Below are 18,525 nucleotides of genomic sequence, written 5' to 3'. Positions count from 1 at the left end.
ATATCACTTTGCGGCCTCACGCACGGTATCCCCACGGGTGTCGTCTTACCTTTTCCCGGGACCGTTTGCGCCTTTTGGCTCACGTATATGATAGTGTCGCTAGCATCCATATGATAAGGAGCCCGGGCTGACATGACTAGTCGTAAACCCAAAGTGGCACAGACTTACAGGGACAGGCATCCATGACCCAGCTTCGAACGTGTCGGTCATCAGCAAGTGGGTCCGGGCTGTAGCACTGGGCTAGCAGGACTCCGGTAAACCGGGCTGTAGCGGCTAACAGGACTCCGGTACTCAAAGCGTGACATTTCCCCGAAGGGACAGACACAGGAACGAAGAAGGACACATGCCGGCCAGCCTAAGTGTTCCAGAGCAGTAGCAAGCTACCATGGCTCAGTGGTAACACTAGGAGACATTTCCCGGTAAGAGAGGCTACTAAAGATAAACAACTAGATAGTCAGATCCCACACATACCAAGCATTTCAATCATACACACAATATGCTCGATATGTGCAAATACAACGAAGCATCACAACATGACTCTACGACACAAGTACTTTATTTAAGGCTCAGGGAGCCATACATATCATACACAAAGGTACGGGTCTCACGACCCAACATACAAGTCATACAGTCATACAAGCCAACAGCGGAAGTAACTTGTCTGAGTACAGACAACTAGTAAAATAAAAGAGGCTTGGAAAGCCTAGCTATACTACGTGGTCCTTCACAAGCTCAGGGTCACCACCTGGGTCTTTAGCCTACTCGTTGATGTCAACGTCTACATAGAACCCATCAGAAGGGGTTGCAGCGTCTTCTGTAAAAATGTAGATTATAGCAACATGAGTACAAAGGTACTCAGCAAGACTTACATCAGATCCTACATACATGCATAGTATCAAGAAGGGTTGGTGGAGTTATTGCAGCAAGCCAGCTTTGACTCTTGGCTAGACTATCCTACGATACTCCAACTTGAAATGGTTTTGCGCACACGAGTCCACTACTCACCACTTCAATACACTACCGGGGATCCACCTCCGTCTTCCTACGGAAGAGCCATCCTCGGCACTCACACTTATCTTGAGGCTTTTAGTAGTTTCCATTTACTTGTCTATGAACTGTATAGGCAACCAAGTAGTCCTTTACCGCGGACGCGGCTATTCGAATAGATCATGTTAACCCTGCAGGGGTGTACTTCTTCATACACGCTCTCACCACTTACCGTCGCTTACACGACATGTACTCGGCAACCTTCAAGCGGAAGCCCAACGTGGGTGTCGGCCACGACCTACCTAATCACCTAAGCCTCCAGTCCAGGTTTATCGCCTATTCAGGTTCCATCCGCAGGGAGTCCGGCCGAGGTTTCCCATACGGCCCCGAACGATGTGAACAGGGTTCCCGAGATACCTAACGGGTATTCGGTACACCGTGCCACGTACCTACCGCATCACAGCCCACCCCTACGGTCAGCGCTGTCCACGGCCTCCAGTAGGCTACAAACACCAGAAACTACTTGCAACTCCTGGACGGAGAACTAGGGTGAATAAGAAGTCGAGAGGGTCCATTGGTTTCGGGCCCAATGCATGGTAGTAGCTGATTCTTAAATCACACATACAGATCTCAGTGCTTAAGGTCGGCTTCAATGAAACAACCCACCATGTACTCCTACATGGCCTCTCATCGATACCTTTACCAAATCGTGTTCACCACACCACTCTCATTACCGACATAATCATTTCACTCTAGCCCATCACCCAGATGAACCAGACCTGACACGACTCTAAGCATAGCAGGCATAGCAAGGTAGGAACAACACATACATATGGCTCAATCAACTCCTACACATGCTAGTGGGTTTCATCTAGTTACTGTGGCAATGACAGGTCATGCAGAGGAAATGGGTTCAACTACCGTAGCACACAGCAGTTTGAATCGCGTTGTCTTAATGCAGTAAAAGAGAGCAGGAGCGAGAACATGGGATTGTATCGATATGATCAAATGGTTGGTTGCTTGCCTGATGGTTCGATGCACGGATACGGTTCTTCGTTAGGGTAATCACGGTACTCCTCGGGGACAGATCCTGTCGCAAAGGACATCGATACACAAGCATCACCAAACAATGTGCAACAATATGATGCATGCATGAAACGTGGCAATATGAGTGTGTTGGGCTAATGCAACTAAAGCCAGAAGGGTTTGAACAAATTTGAATCAAAGATTCAAATTCCAAGTTCAAATATGGCCTTTTAAAGTGCCTTTTCTTGTTCTGCTTAAAACATCAAGTTAACTTGTTTGATCATGCATGGAAATAGTACAGATGGATAGATTGGATTTTTCTGATCATTTTTCATATATAATTTGTCCAATTTGGAGTTACAGAATAAAAGTTATGAATTTTTGAAGTTTAATTAATATTCTGGAATTTCCTGATTTAATTTAAATCCAGAAATTCAATTACTGCGTCAGCCTGACGTCACAGTGACGTCAGCAGGTCAACAGGGCTGGCTCGGGTCAAACCTGACGTGTGGGGTCCACACGTCAGTGACACAGGGGCTAATCCCGTGTTGACCCGGGCTGGTTAGCTTTGACTAAGCCCTGGGGCCCACTTGTCAGCGTCAGTAGGTGGGGGGGTTAGTGACTAATTAACTAGGCCACGTCAGCCCGCCGGAGTTCTGGCCGGCGGCGACCATTAGCGCGGCGGCGAGAGTGATTTTGGTCGTTTCGGCCACCAAATGGACCGCGGAGGCCATCGGAGTGGAGCTGAGGACAACCCGCAGCTCTTGGCGGAGCCCGTTGGGGTCGGGGTGGCCGGAGTCGACGGCGGTGAGCTCGGCTGCGGCCGCCGGGGTTCGGTCGTGCACGGGAACGGTGTTGGAGCTCGAAGTCGAGCAATACGAGGCGCTAGGGATGCTCTACGGGGTTCTGTGAACTCGTTGGACTCACCGGGGTGACCAAATGGTCACCGGAGCTGCGTCGACGGCGAGCTCGGCGACGGCGGAGGTTCGGCCGTGGTGGGGAGGAAACTACGGTGAGGGAACGAGGGGAAGGAGAGGGGGAAACGGTGGCGTAGCTCACCGCGGTTGTAGCGGGCGTCGAAGCGGGCTCGGGGACGCGCTGGGGACGGCGAATTCGACGGCGACGGTGGTCGGAGCCCGAAGAGGGGAACGGCGACGTGGCGGCGATGCAGGGCTTCCGGGGACCCGTGGAGCGGTGGGGAGGAAGAGGGAGTCGAGGCGGAGCTCCTGAGATGGTCGGGGGAGCGAGGGGTGGTCGGAGACGGCGGCTATGGCGAACGGCGGCGACGGTGGTGTTCGGTCGGGCGGGAGAGAGAGCGAGGGAGAGCCGGGGAGAGTGAATGGGGTGTCGGCGAGGTCGGGGCGACGACCAGAAGACGATCCACGCGGCGCAACGGCGACCAGGGCGATGCAGAGAGGCTGGGTGGTGCGTGGCGAGCTCGGGCGCGCCATGCTCACCTCCCTGCCTGCTCTGGCAAGGGGAAGCAGCTGGCTGGCACGGGCCAGCACAGTGCTGGGCCGGCTGGGCTGGGCAGGTAGGTCCAGGTAAGTCTACTCCTTTTATTTAATTTTCTGTTTTCTGTTTTTATTTAATATATCTGCAACTTTGTTGAATTAAATAAAATACCTAGGCAACTCCAAAAATCACCAAACTACTCCTGGTCCATAGTTGGATTATTTCCAACATGAAACATTTTAGTTTGGAGATATTTGAGCATTTAAATATTTTATAGTCCATTTGGTGGCCGAAACGACCAAAATCACTCTCGCCGCCGCGCTAATGGTCGCCGCCGGCCAGAACTCCGGCGGGCTGACGTGGCCTAGTTAATTAGTCACTAACCCCCCCACCTACTGACGCTGACAAGTGGGCCCCAGGGCTTAGTCAAAGCTAACCAGCCCGGGTCAACACGGGATTAGCCCCTGTGTCACTGACGTGTGGACCCCACACGTCAGGTTTGACCCGAGCCAGCCCTGTTGACCTGCTGACGTCACTGTGACGTCAGGCTGACGCAGTAATTGAATTTCTGGATTTAAATTAAATCAGGAAATTCCAGAATATTAATTAAACTTCAAAAATTCATAACTTTTATTCTGTAACTCCAAATTGGACAAATTATATATGAAAAATGATCAGAAAAATCCAATCTATCCATCTGTACTATTTCCATGCATGATCAAACAAGTTAACTTGATGTTTTAAGCAGAACAAGAAAAGGCACTTTAAAAGGCCATATTTGAATTTGGAATTTGAATCTTTGATTCAAATTTGTTCAAACCCTTCTGGCTTTAGTTGCATTAGCCCAACACACTCATATTGCCATGTTTCATGCATGCATCATATTGTTGCACATTGTTTGGTGATGCTTGTGTATCGATGTCCTTTGCGACAGGATCTGTCCCCGAGGAGTACCGTGATTACCCTAACGAAGAACCGTATCCGTGCATCGAACCATCAGGCAAGCAACCAACCATTTGATCATATCGATACAATCCCATGTTCTCGCTCCTGCTCTCTTTTACTGCATTAAGACAACGCGATTCAAACTGCTGTGTGCTACGGTAGTTGAACCCATTTCCTCTGCATGACCTGTCATTGCCACAGTAACTAGATGAAACCCACTAGCATGTGTAGGAGTTGATTGAGCCATATGTATGTGTTGTTCCTACCTTGCTATGCCTGCTATGCTTAGAGTTGTGTCAGGTCTGGTTCATCTGGGTGATGGGCTAGAGTGAAATGATTATGTCGGTAATGAGAGTGGTGTGGTGAACACGATTTGGTAAAGGTATCGATGAGAGGCCATGTAGGAGTACATGGTGGGTTGTTTCATTGAAGCCGACCTTAAGCACTGAGATCTGTATGTGTGATTTAAGAATCAGCTACTACCATGCATTGGGCCCGAAACCAATGGACCCTCTCGGCTTCTTATTCACCCTAGTTCTCCGTCCAGGAGTTGCAAGTAGTTTCTGGTGTTTGTAGCCTACTGGAGGCCGTGGACAGCGCTGACCGTAGGGGTGGGCTGTGATGCGGTAGGTACGTGGCACGGTGTACCGAATACCCGTTAGGTATCTCGGGAACCCTGTTCACATCGTTCGGGGCCGTATGGGAAACCTCGGCCGGACTCCCTGCGGATGGAACCTGAATAGGCGATAAACCTGGACTGGAGGCTTAGGTGATTAGGTAGGTCGTGGCCGACACCCACGTTGGGCTTCCGCTTGAAGGTTGCCGAGTACATGTCGTGTAAGCGACGGTAAGTGGTGAGAGCGTGTATGAAGAAGTACACCCCTGCAGGGTTAACATGATCTATTCGAATAGCCGCGTCCGCGGTAAAGGACTACTTGGTTGCCTATACAGTTCATAGACAAGTAAATGGAAACTACTAAAAGCCTCAAGATAAGTGTGAGTGCCGAGGATGGCTCTTCCGTAGGAAGACGGAGGTGGATCCCCGGTAGTGTATTGAAGTGGTGAGTAGTGGACTCGTGTGCGCAAAACCATTTCAAGTTGGAGTATCGTAGGATAGTCTAGCCAAGAGTCAAAGCTGGCTTGCTGCAATAACTCCACCAACCCTTCTTGATACTATGCATGTATGTAGGATCTGATGTAAGTCTTGCTGAGTACCTTTGTACTCATGTTGCTATAATCTACATTTTTACAGAAGACGCTGCAACCCCTTCTGATGGGTTCTATGTAGACGTTGACATCAACGAGTAGGCTAAAGACCCAGGTGGTGACCCTGAGCTTGTGAAGGACCACGTAGTATAGCTAGGCTTTCCAAGCCTCTTTTATTTTACTAGTTGTCTGTACTCAGACAAGTTACTTCCGCTGTTGGCTTGTATGACTGTATGACTTGTATGTTGGGTCGTGAGACCCGTACCTTTGTGTATGATATGTATGGCTCCCTGAGCCTTAAATAAAGTACTTGTGTCGTAGAGTCATGTTGTGATGCTTCGTTGTATTTGCACATATCGAGCATATTGTGTGTATGATTGAAATGCTTGGTATGTGTGGGATCTGACTATCTAGTTGTTTATCTTTAGTAGCCTCTCTTACCGGGAAATGTCTCCTAGTGTTACCGCTGAGCCATGGTAGCTTGCTACTGCTCTGGAACACTTAGGCTGGCCGGCATGTGTCCTTCTTCGTTCCTGTGTCTGTCCCTTCGGGGAAATGTCACGCTTTGAGTACCGGAGTCCTGTTAGCCCGCTACAGCCCGGTTTACCGGAGTCCTGCTAGCCCAGTGCTACAGCCCGGACCCACTTGCTGATGACCGACACGTTCGAAGCTGGGTCATGGATGCCTGTCCCTGTAAGTCTGTGCCACTTTGGGTTTACGACTAGTCATGTCAGCCCGGGCTCCTTATCATATGGATGCTAGCGACATTATCATATACGTGAGCCAAAAGGCGCAAACGGTCCCGGGAAAAGGTAAGACGACACCCGTGGGGATACCGTGCGTGAGGCCGCAAAGTGATATGAGGTGTTACCAGCTAGATCGATGTGACATCGAGTCGGGGTCCTGACAGCGTTGGCATCAGAGCCGGACTGCCTGTAGGTTCTCCAAGCCAAACTGGTCGATGTTGAGTCTAGAAATTCTTTAGTTATATGTAGGGGAATTGTTTGTGGGTTGGAACGTAAGGCTCTTTTTACTCCTTATACCTTATGACTTTCTGATCTGAGTCAGTCCATTCTTCCACCGGGGGTTAAGGAATTAGGATCTGTTCTCTCTATCAGGTTCACGTGTTACTAATCAGTAGTACCTTATAAGTTTGATGGCTACCAGCCTAGTTCAGTTCTACTACCACATTATGTTGTTAGAATGGTTCCAGAACTTTGATGTGATGATGTTGAGTGTGTACGAAATCCTTTGTCAAATGTCTCAATATCCTTTTTGAGCATTTACAGCTGTTATGCTGCCGAAATTTTGCTAGAAATTCTAATGCCCTTGCATTATGATTGTGCTTTCAGATGGCCACTCGCGACCTCAATCAAGTGGTTCGCCTGACTCGATGCATAGATGTACCCGGCCATACTGCTAAGTTGGTCAGGGTAATGACTGAGGCTGGATATCGTTGGTATCCTGAGTACACGGTCGAAGAGCAATTCCGAGACTTTCAATCAAAGCCAGTATCTCTGCACTGTCAGGATATTTCCATCTTATCCTGGATCTACCGAGCCTCTTCACTGCTCCTATGGACTCGGGGTTACTATCGAGATGGCTGTGCAGGATGCCGCCTACTCTATGATGACCATTATGCGAGTCAGATCTGGTTTATTTCGGGACTCTGACTTCCGGTATATGCCAGGATCACTTCCGGGAGCACAAGGGTATCTCCAGGCTATCTATGCTGACTCCACTCAGGAGGATTCACGGACTCGCACCACTGCTGAGATGCTCGAGGATAAGGACCGTGAAAATCGGGCCTTAAGGTTAGAGCTCTTCAATACCCGTGCTGACCACTGGGCCACTTTGACTCGGTTCGCACCGGCGGTGCAAGCTGGATATTCAGATATGCGCGATCTCTATCCTGTGAGATCTGCTCTGCCGGACGTGATGGTTTGGCGTGATGTAGGAGGCATCACCCCACCTCGCGGTCCCCGCAGGCCACCGTTTGTTGGTCCAAGGCCTCATCCTAGCCCCTATGGTCCACAAGCTCCGCGAGACCGTCTGTTTCCGGATGATCACGTTGAACTTCCAGGCTATGGAGGTGACTTCTACGAGGACTACTACGGATCGGTCTGAGCTAGTAGTAGTATCACTAGTTCGCACTAGCTGTGTCATCTATCGTCCTGCGTGACTCGTGGGATATGACCTAGTTTGTACTCTTTCCGGAGATGTAGAAAAATAATGTATAGGAGCTTGGGATGCCTCCGATGAGATGTAATCCTCTTTTCACCGTATTAGTACTTTGCTTGGTCTTGTACTAAACCTGTATGGTGTGTATGACGATGGAATAAAGAAGCGGTTTCTGTATCTACCATGTCATACGGATGATCATCTTGCATTCCGAGTTATTCCTTACATTCTATATCCTATGTCGGAATTTTACCATCCTGACTAAATCATTGTCTTGTTTACCTAGGATGGTCAACACGCGCGCTAACCCTGCTTCCCAAGAGCAGGCCGAAGGCAGTGAAGCCAGGAATGAAAATCTGCCTCATCCTCCTTCACTAGCCGAGGTGATGATGGAAGCTGAGAGAAACAAGCGGGAGACAAACCGTTTGTTGGAGCGTATTGAACAGAATACAGCACACCATCAGAGGGCTAACGTGGTGTCACTCAGTGATTTTATCAAATTGCATCCACCCACGTTCCACCACTCCGTCGAGCCTCTCGACGCTGATGACTGGCTTCGCAGTATCTCTCACAAACTGCGTTCCGCGCTGGTAGCGGAGGCTGACAAGGTCACCTTTGCTGCATATCATCTTGAAGGCCCCGCCAGTCTATGGTGGGAGAATTATGGAGCTATGCGCCCAGCGGGCCATGTCACAACTTGGGCTGAATTCAGCGAGGCTTTCCGTGAACATCACATTCCGGAGGGTCTCATGGACCGTAAACGTGAAGAATTTTGCAGTTTCACCCAAGGCCGACTTTCTGTGGATGCCTATAGCAGGGAGTTTGGTAAGCTCGCCCGATATGCAACTGAGGAAGTCTCTACTGACGCCAAGAAGCAAGCAAGGTTCCGTAAGGGCCTTAGTCCTGAGCTTCGCCGCGACCTCCGTCTGCATGAGTGCACATCTTTTTCGAAACTTGTCAACAAAGCCATCAGTGCTGAAACTGGTCAGACTGACTATGACGCAACACGCAAGCATGGACGTGACATGGGTTCCTCATCCGGTGCTGGTCCTCAGAAGCGCCGCGTGTGGGTACCCAACACCGCCCTGCCACCCAGGTTCACACCGAGGCCATCTTTCCAGGCGCCTCGCCCCGCTCAACAGTCTGCTCCAGCCAAGCCCTATGGGGGTCCAACCAATAATGCTCCTTCACGTACCAGTTCCGTGACTTGTTTCAAGTGTGGGGAATCTGGTCACTATATGCGTGAGTGTCCCCAGACCAACCCCAATCAATCTGCTAAAGCTGTTGGCCGTGGCAAGCCGACAGGAAAGTGTTTCATGCTAAACCGGTCACCGCTTCACGTGGCCATGTCAACTGTATCTCTGCCGAAGAAGCTCAAGAAGATCCCAACGTCGTTCTCGGTACGCTTCTTGTTAATTGCCACCCGGCATCTGTTCTTTTCGATACAGGAGCCTCTCATTCTTTTATATCTGAAAATTATGCTCGTTTGCATAACGTTGCATTCTGTGACTTGCCATCCTCTATGGTAATTCAAACTCCGGGATCCAAATGGCAAACTTCTAGAGTAAGCCATGGAAATGAAATCCAAGTCGACAGACTTGTTTTCTCGCATCTTTGATAGCCCTTAAATCTTCAGATATTAATATCATTTTGGGTATGGACTGGATGTCAGCTCATCAAGCCAAAATTGATTGCTTCTCTAGGACTGTTCAACTCACCCATCCTTCGGGGAAGATAGTCAATGTCTTGACCCGAATAGCCAAGCGACAATTATATTCTCTTAACGCCAGCCCTTTGCCAGACCTTGAGGACGTTCCGGTAGTCCGTGACTTCCCGGATGTCTTTCCAGAGGAATTGCCAGGTGTCCCACCTGACAGGGATGTTGAGTTCGTAATAGACCTCATTCCAGGAACCGTTCCGATTGCTAGAAGACCCTATAAGATGGCACCCCTAGAACTAGCCGAGCTTAAGAAACAACTCGATGAATCCTTGAAAAAGGGTTTCATCCGCCCTAGTTCATCTCCGTGGGCTTGCCCCGTCCTATTCGTCAAGAAGAAGGATGGTACGGACCGGATGGTTGTAGATTACCGACCTGTCAACCTGGTCACAATCAAGAACAAATATCCACTTCCCAGGATCAACGACCTGTATGATCAGCTCGCTGGATCCTCAGTCTTCTCCAAGATGGATTTGAGGTTGGGCTACCATCAAATCAAAATCAGAAACGGGGACATTCCTAAAACGGCCTTTGTTACTCGCTATGGCCAATACGAGTACACCGTCATGTCCTTCGGTTTAACCAACGCTCCAGCCACCTTTTCTCGGTTAATGAACTCAATCTTCATGGAGTATTTGGATAAATTCGTCGTAGTTTATCTCGATGATATACTCATCTACTCCAAGAACGAGGAAGAACATGCCGAACATCTAAGGCTAGTGTTGAAGAAACTTCGAGAGCATCGCCTTTATGCCAAATTTTCTAAATGTGAATTCTGGTTGTCAGAAGTGACCTATCTGGGTCATGTAATATCTGGTAAAGGTATTGCTGTTAACCCTGAGCGAGTTCAAGCCGTCCTTGATTGGACTCCACCCGAATCGGTCAAGCAAGTTCGGAGTTTTCTAGGCTTAGCGAGCTATTGCCGTCGCTTTGTCGAGAACTTCTCCAAAGTTGCTAAACCTCTAACCGAACTCCTCAAGAAAGATAAGAAGTTCGAATGGACTCCACAATGTGAGCACAGCTTTCAGGAACTGAAAAGACGCCTGACTTCTGCTCCCGTGCTGGTACCGCCAGACTTCTCCAAGAACTTTGTTATCTACTGCGACGCCTCGCGACAAGGACTAGGTTGCATTCTCATGCAAGATCGACACGTAATTGCTTACGCTTCACGGCAATTACACCCACATGAGGAGAACTATCCTACCCATGATCTAGAGCTTGCAGCCATAGTCTATGCACTTAAGACCTGGCGACATTACCTCCTCGGTAATCGTTGCGAAATATTCACTGATCACCAAAGTCTGAAGTACATTTTCACCCAACCGGATTTGAATCTCAGGCAGAGACGTTAGGTTGAATTGATCACAGACTTCGACTTAGGCATAACCTACACCCCGGGGAAAGCCAACGTCATGGTCGATGCGTTAAGTCGTAAATCTTATTGTAACAATCTGATGTTACAACAAAGTCAACCGCTTCTCCATGAGGAATTTCGGAAACTTAACCTTCACATTGTTCCTCAAGGTTTTCTCTCCACCTTGGTGGCGAAACCTACCCTTACGGATCAAATTATCAAAGCACAGAAGGTAGATCCGGGAATCTCCCGCATCAAGAGGAACATTCAGAAAGGAATTGCGGAATTGTTTCTCCATTAATGATCAAGGAGTCGTATACTTCGGGGATCGACTAGTGGTTCCCAAAGTGCGCAACCTAAGGCGATTAATCCTTAAGGAAGCTCATGAATCTCCTCTCACTATTCATCCCGGTAGTACCAAGATGTATCAGGATCTCCGCCAGAGTTTCTGGTGGACTAGGATGAAGAGAGAAATTGCTCAGTATATTGCCAATTGCGACGTCTGCCGTCGTGTAAAAGCAGAGCATCAACGGCCTGCTGGCACCCTTCAACCCTTAGCTATTCCTGAATGGAAATGGGATAAAATTGGTATGGATTTCATTACCGGTTTTCCCAGGACCAAAAGAGGGAATAATGCTATTTTCGTCGTGGTCGATCGTCTTTCCAAAGTAGCTCATTTCTTACCTGTTCGTGAGAGTATAACCGCTAGCCAGCTGGCAGACTTATACATCTCCCGAATAGTGTCCCTCCATGGTGTTCCTTTGGAAATCAATTCGGATCGAGGAAGTCTTTTCACCTCTCGATTTTGGGAAAGTTTCCAAAATGCTATGGGAACTCGTCTCTCCTTTAGCACCGCTTTCCACCCTCAGTCAAGTGGTCAAGTGGAACGCGTCAATCAGATTCTAGAAGACATGCTTCGAGCCTCTGTTATCTCGTTCGGAATGGACTGGGAGAAGTGCCTTCCATTTGCCGAATTCGCTTACAACAACAGCTATCAATCTAGCTTGGGTAAAGCCCCTTTTGAAGTTCTCTATGGACGACGATGTCGAACACCCCTTAACTGGTCAGAGACCGGGGAAAGACAATTCTTTGGCCCGGATATGATTCAGGAAGCAGAAGAACAAGTTCGTATCGTTCGTGAAAAGTTGAAAACAGCCCAATCCCGTCAAAAGAGTCAATATGACCGAAAACATAAGGCTATGACTTTCGAGGTTGACGAGAAGGCTTATCTTCGGGTCACCCCTCTGAAGGGAACCCATCGTTTCGGTATCAAAGGCAAATTGGCTCCTCGTTACATTGGACCTTTTCGCATTCTTGCCAAACGAGGAGAAGTTGCCTACCAGTTGGAACTACCTCCGCACCTCTCCAGAGTTCACGATGTCTTCCACGTTTCTCAACTCAGGCGTTGCTTCTCGGATCCTATCCGTGAAGTGGACCACGAAACGCTTGATCTCCAAGATAATCTTACATATCGAGAGTACCCCATTCGTATCCTCGATCAAGCCGAACGTACCACGCGACGTCATAATATCAAGTTTCTCAAGGTTCAATGGTCGCACCATTCTGAAGATGAAGTAACTTGGGAAAGGGAGGATCGTCTTCGACTCGAGTATCCCGCCTTCTTCTCGGAGGAACCCAAATCTCGGGACGAGATTCTTTTGAGTGGGGGTGAGTTGTCACACCCTAGCTAGTCATGCATTAGAGTGTTGCATCATGTTTACTCTTTCATCAGAAACTTGAAATGGGGATGACAGAACCCCCAGTCCCCTCTGAAACCAACTAGGGTTACTAAAATAATTTTTCAATGAACCTGAAATGCCCTTCTAAAATGCCCATCATTTTTGCCTTGGTTCAGAACCTCTGCCAAAAGTGGTGCACATTTTTCTAGGCCAATCTAGGGTTTTTGAATTAAATCATAGATATTTGAATTTGGGCATTTAAAATAATATAAAATATTTAAATGCTCAAATATCTCCAAACTAAAATGTTTCATGTTGGAAATAATCCAACTATGGACCAGGAGTAGTTTGGTGATTTTTGGAGTTGCCTAGGTATTTTATTTAATTCAACAAAGTTGCAGATATATTAAATAAAAACAGAAAACAGAAAATTAAATAAAAGGAGTAGACTTACCTGGACCTACCTGCCCAGCCCAGCCGGCCCAGCACTGTGCTGGCCCGTGCCAGCCAGCTGCTTCCCCTTGCCAGAGCAGGCAGGGAGGTGAGCATGGCGCGCCCGAGCTCGCCACGCACCACCCAGCCTCTCTGCATCGCCCTGGTCGCCGTTGCGCCGCGTGGATCGTCTTCTGGTCGTCGCCCCGACCTCGCCGACACCCCATTCACTCTCCCCGGCTCTCCCTCGCTCTCTCTCCCGCCCGACCGAACACCACCGTCGCCGCCGTTCGCCATAGCCGCCGTCTCCGACCACCCCTCGCTCCCCCGACCAGCTCAGGAGCTCCGCCTCGACTCCCTCTTCCTCCCCACCGCTCCACGGGTCCCCGGAAGCCCTGCATCGCCGCCACGTCGCCGTTCCCCTCTTCGGGCTCCGACCACCGTCGCCGTCGAATTCGCCGTCCCCAGCGCGTCCCCGAGCCCGCTTCGACGCCCGCTGCAACCGCGGTGAGCTACGCCACCGTTTCCCCCCTCTCCTTCCCCTCGTTCCCTCACCGTAGTTTCCTCCCCACCACGGCCGAACCTCCGCCGTCGCCGAGCTCGCCGTCGACGCAGCTCCGGTGACCATTTGGTCACCCCGGCGAGTCCAACGAGTTCACAGAACCCCGTAGAGCATCCCTAGCGCCTCGTATTGCTCGACTTCGAGCTCCAGCACCGTTCCCGTGCACGACCGAACCCCGGCGGCCGCAGCCGAGCTCACCGCCGTCGACTCCGGCCACCCCGACCCCAACGGGCTCCGCCAAGAGCTGCGGGTTGTCCTCAGCTCCACTCCGGTGGCCTCCGCGGTCCATTTGGTGGCCGAAACGACCAAAATCACTCTCGCCGCCGCGCTAATGGTCGCCGCCGGCCAGAACTCCGGCGGGCTGACGTGGCCTAGTTAATTAGTCACTAACCCCCCCACCTACTGACGCTGACAAGTGGGCCCCAGGGCTTAGTCAAAGCTAACCAGCCCGGGTCAACACGGGATTAGCCCCTGTGTCACTGACGTGTGGACCCCACACGTCAGGTTTGACCCGAGCCAGCCCTGTTGACCTGCTGACGTCACTGTGACGTCAGGCTGACGCAGTAATTGAATTTCTGGATTTAAATTAAATCAGGAAATTCCAGAATATTAATTAAACTTCAAAAATTCATAACTTTTATTCTGTAACTCCAAATTGGACAAATTATATATGAAAAATGATCAGAAAAATCCAATCTATCCATCTGTACTATTTCCATGCATGATCAAACAAGTTAACTTGATGTTTTAAGCAGAACAAGAAAAGGCACTTTAAAAGGCCATATTTGAATTTGGAATTTGAATCTTTGATTCAAATTTGTTCAAACCCTTCTGGCTTTAGTTGCATTAGCCCAACACACTCATATTGCCATGTTTCATGCATGCATCATATTGTTGCACATTGTTTGGTGATGCTTGTGTATCGATGTCCTTTGCGACAGGATCTGTCCCGAGGAGTACCGTGATTACCCTAACGAAGAACCGTATCCGTGCATCGAACCATCAGGCAAGCAACCAACCATTTGATCATATCGATACAATCCCATGTTCTCGCTCCTGCTCTCTTTTACTGCATTAAGACAACGCGATTCAAACTGCTGTGTGCTACGGTAGTTGAACCCATTTCCTCTGCATGACCTGTCATTGCCACAGTAACTAGATGAAACCCACTAGCATGTGTAGGAGTTGATTGAGCCATATGTATGTGTTGTTCCTACCTTGCTATGCCTGCTATGCTTAGAGTTGTGTCAGGTCTGGTTCATCTGGGTGATGGGCTAGAGTGAAATGATTATGTCGGTAATGAGAGTGGTGTGGTGAACACGATTTGGTAAAGGTATCGATGAGAGGCCATGTAGGAGTACATGGTGGGTTGTTTCATTGAAGCCGACCTTAAGCACTGAGATCTGTATGTGTGATTTAAGAATCAGCTACTACCATGCATTGGGCCCGAAACCAATGGACCCTCTCGGCTTCTTATTCACCCTAGTTCTCCGTCCAGGAGTTGCAAGTAGTTTCTGGTGTTTGTAGCCTACTGGAGGCCGTGGACAGCGCTGACCGTAGGGGTGGGCTGTGATGCGGTAGGTACGTGGCACGGTGTACCGAATACCCGTTAGGTATCTCGGGAACCCTGTTCACATCGTTCGGGGCCGTATGGGAAACCTCGGCCGGACTCCCTGCGGATGGAACCTGGATAGGCGATAAACCTGGACTGGAGGCTTAGGTGATTAGGTAGGTCGTGGCCGACACCCACGTTGGGCTTCCGCTTGAAGGTTGCCGAGTACATGTCGTGTAAGCGACGGTAAGTGGTGAGAGCGTGTATGAAGAAGTACACCCCTGCAGGGTTAACATGATCTATTCGAATAGCCGCGTCCGCGGTAAAGGACTACTTGGTTGCCTATACAGTTCATAGACAAGTAAATGGAAACTACTAAAAGCCTCAAGATAAGTGTGAGTGCCGAGGATGGCTCTTCCGTAGGAAGACGGAGGTGGATCCCCGGTAGTGTATTGAAGTGGTGAGTAGTGGACTCGTGTGCGCAAAACCATTTCAAGTTGGAGTATCGTAGGATAGTCTAGCCAAGAGTCAAAGCTGGCTTGCTGCAATCACTCCACCAACCCTTCTTGATACTATGCATGTATGTAGGATCTGATGTAAGTCTTGCTGAGTACCTTTGTACTCATGTTGCTATAATCTACATTTTTACAGAAGACGCTGCAACCCCTTCTGATGGGTTCTATGTAGACGTTGACATCAACGAGTAGGCTAAAGACCCAGGTGGTGACCCTGAGCTTGTGAAGGACCACGTAGTATAGCTAGGCTTTCCAAGCCTCTTTTATTTTACTAGTTGTCTGTACTCAGACAAGTTACTTCCGCTGTTGGCTTGTATGACTGTATGACTTGTATGTTGGGTCGTGAGACCCGTACCTTTGTGTATGATATGTATGGCTCCCTGAGCCTTAAATAAAGTACTTGTGTCGTAGAGTCATGTTGTGATGCTTCGTTGTATTTGCACATATCGAGCATATTGTGTGTATGATTGAAATGCTTGGTATGTGTGGGATCTGACTATCTAGTTGTTTATCTTTAGTAGCCTCTCTTACCGGGAAATGTCTCCTAGTGTTACCACTGAGCCATGGTAGCTTGCTACTGCTCTGAAACACTTAGGCTGGCCGGCATGTGTCCTTCTTCGTTCCTGTGTCTGTCCCTTCGGGGAAATGTCACGCTTTGAGTACCGGAGTCCTGTTAGCCCGCTACAGCCCGGTTTACCGGAGTCCTGCTAGCCCAGTGCTACAGCCCGGACCCACTTGCTGATGACCGACACGTTCGAAGCTGGGTCATGGATGCCTGTCCCTGTAAGTCTGTGCCACTTTGGGTTTACGACTAGTCATGTCAGCCCGGGCTCCCTATCATATGGATGCTAGCGACATTATCATATATGTGAGCCAAAAGGCGCAAACGGTTCCGGGAAAAGGTAAGACGACACCCGTGGGGATACCGTGCGTGAGGCCGCAAAGTGATATGAGGTGTTACCAGCTAGATCGATGTGACATCGAGTCGGGGTCCTGACAAAACCCCTGTGCATCACCTGTCAATTCTAGGAATTGAACTCCGGTCGCTAGGCTGCACAACCGCATGCTCAACCACTCAGCCAAGACTCTCTTTGCTTAAAATTTGGGGAGAATTTCACTTCCCCAGCCTCTGCATCAACTAAGGATGCATACGGCCTTTTAAATATGACTACTAGGATTTTTTTTAATCCCAGTTATGCACTGAGCCTAGTCCTCGATGATAAATGCATGAGTTCCAGAAAAGCCTTATCGTTAAGAATAAATAGAAACCTAAATTCGCCTCTGTAAAGATTTAAACCCAGGTGTTGGGTTTGTACATCCATTCCCCCAACCAGTTGAACGGTTATAGAAAGTTTACAGGGCGGCCTCTAAAATGCCCTGACCATCCGGCGTTGGTGAAAACAAGGTGCCACACCCCCGAGAGCAGTTGGTGAAAGTTTACATAACGTTTTTCAGCACGCGTTCTTTTTTTTTGCGTGCGCACTGTTATACAGTTTCTGTTAGAGCTGTCTGGCGCCCAAAAAATTCAGATTTTAACGCGCGGCCTAGTTTTTGGGCGTCTGTTGGAGATGCTCTAATCGAGAGCAGTAAAAAAAGATACTGAAAAAGATAACATAATCCCTCCGGTTCATATTACTTGCAGCTGCTTTAGTACAAATTGGAGGGAGTAATGCATTTGCATGCGGCGAGGAGATCAGATTCACTGCAATCTCATCGTACATAAAGATTCATGATACTTCCACGAAAACTAGAGCCAGTTGAACCGGCAGCACGTAAGTATTGCCACAAATATCCTCGTGAAGCCGTCACATGATCGCGCACGCGTTGACATCATCGTCGTTGAACATGTTGCTGACGGCGTCGCTGCCACGAGCAGGCCTGCGGGCGCGGCCGTGACGATCACCACCATCACCGTAGCCGCGTCGGTGGTAGCTGTAGGTGTCGCGGTACGGCTCGCTGCCGCCGAAGCAGCCCCCGGGAGACGCGAAGCGCAGCGGCGTGCCGCCGCTCGGCCAGAAGTCCGCCTTCTTCCCGCTCCGGCGGCGTACCTCCCGCAGCACCTTTCCCCGCTCCACGTACCCCGTCACCCTCACCTTCCCCGTCCCGGCGTCCACCTCCACGCTGTCCACTCCTCGGAGGTTCACGAGAGACTGCATCACGGCTCGCTCACAGCCGTCGCAGCACATCCGGACCTTGAGCTCCACCGTCTGGATACATGCAATGCAAGTGTTGTGCCGGTCAGGTAGCTTGCGCCATCGATCGGTTTCCACCGGGATGGAAATGCAAAGAAACGAATGGGTAGTATATATAAACAGGACAACAAGCACGCGGGTGAACCTGGAGAGACAGGGCCGGTCTGCTCCGACTGGCCACCGTACGACCCGCGGCGCCGTGGTGGTGACGATGCGCGGAGCTTCTGCCCGCCGGGTGGCCGCGGTAGTGTCGCGTGTCGTGGTGCCCCCCGGGAGGGTAGAAGCAGCAGCAGAAGAAGGACAGGAGCACGTCGGAGACCAGGTCCGCCATGAGTGCACGCGTGTGTCGTGCGAGATCCAATCCAAGTGATGAACCAACAACCGATCAAGAAGCTCTTGCAGCTCGATCGAGTAGCTAGCTAGCTATGCGTGGCACTGGGGCTCCGCAAGCAGTCCGCACTGGGATCTACTTAACTGAAGAGTGTCGGCTCGGACGGACAGCCAAAAGCCAATTCCTTTCTGATCTCATCGAGCAATGGGTGCTTCAGTTGTTGGTGTCACATGCAACAATATGGAGGGATTTCTTAAGAAAATGCGGGTAGGTTTCATCTGCAGTGTAATGTAAAACCGAGGAGGGAGGTCTGCATGTGTGAGGCAGCAGAAAGACGACAATGCCTTTGGCGAAATAATAAATAAAACAAATAATACGAGTACGCATGCAT

The 18,525-nt window shown here is 49.7% G+C and overlaps 1 protein-coding gene across 1 annotated transcript; it reads right to left on the bottom strand.

Moving 5' to 3' along the window:
- Positions 1-17,268: 17,268 nt before the first annotated feature.
- On the bottom strand, positions 17,269-18,134 carry LOC123185262 (heavy metal-associated isoprenylated plant protein 44-like). Its single transcript, XM_044597215.1, has 2 exons — positions 17,949-18,134; positions 17,269-17,818 (listed from the first exon to the last, which is right to left on the bottom strand). The coding sequence occupies exons 1-2, from the start codon at positions 18,132-18,134 to the stop codon at positions 17,417-17,419; spliced, it is 588 nt and encodes a 195-aa protein (XP_044453150.1). The 3' UTR covers positions 17,269-17,416.
- Between the last annotated feature and the right edge of the window lie 391 nt (positions 18,135-18,525).

Source organism: Triticum aestivum, chromosome 1A, assembly GCF_018294505.1.
Source record: "Triticum aestivum cultivar Chinese Spring chromosome 1A, IWGSC CS RefSeq v2.1, whole genome shotgun sequence".
Lineage (NCBI taxonomy): Eukaryota > Viridiplantae > Streptophyta > Magnoliopsida > Poales > Poaceae > Triticum > Triticum aestivum.
The sequence above is the reverse complement of the archived record's forward strand: the minus strand, read 5'-3'. Positions and strand labels throughout refer to the sequence as shown.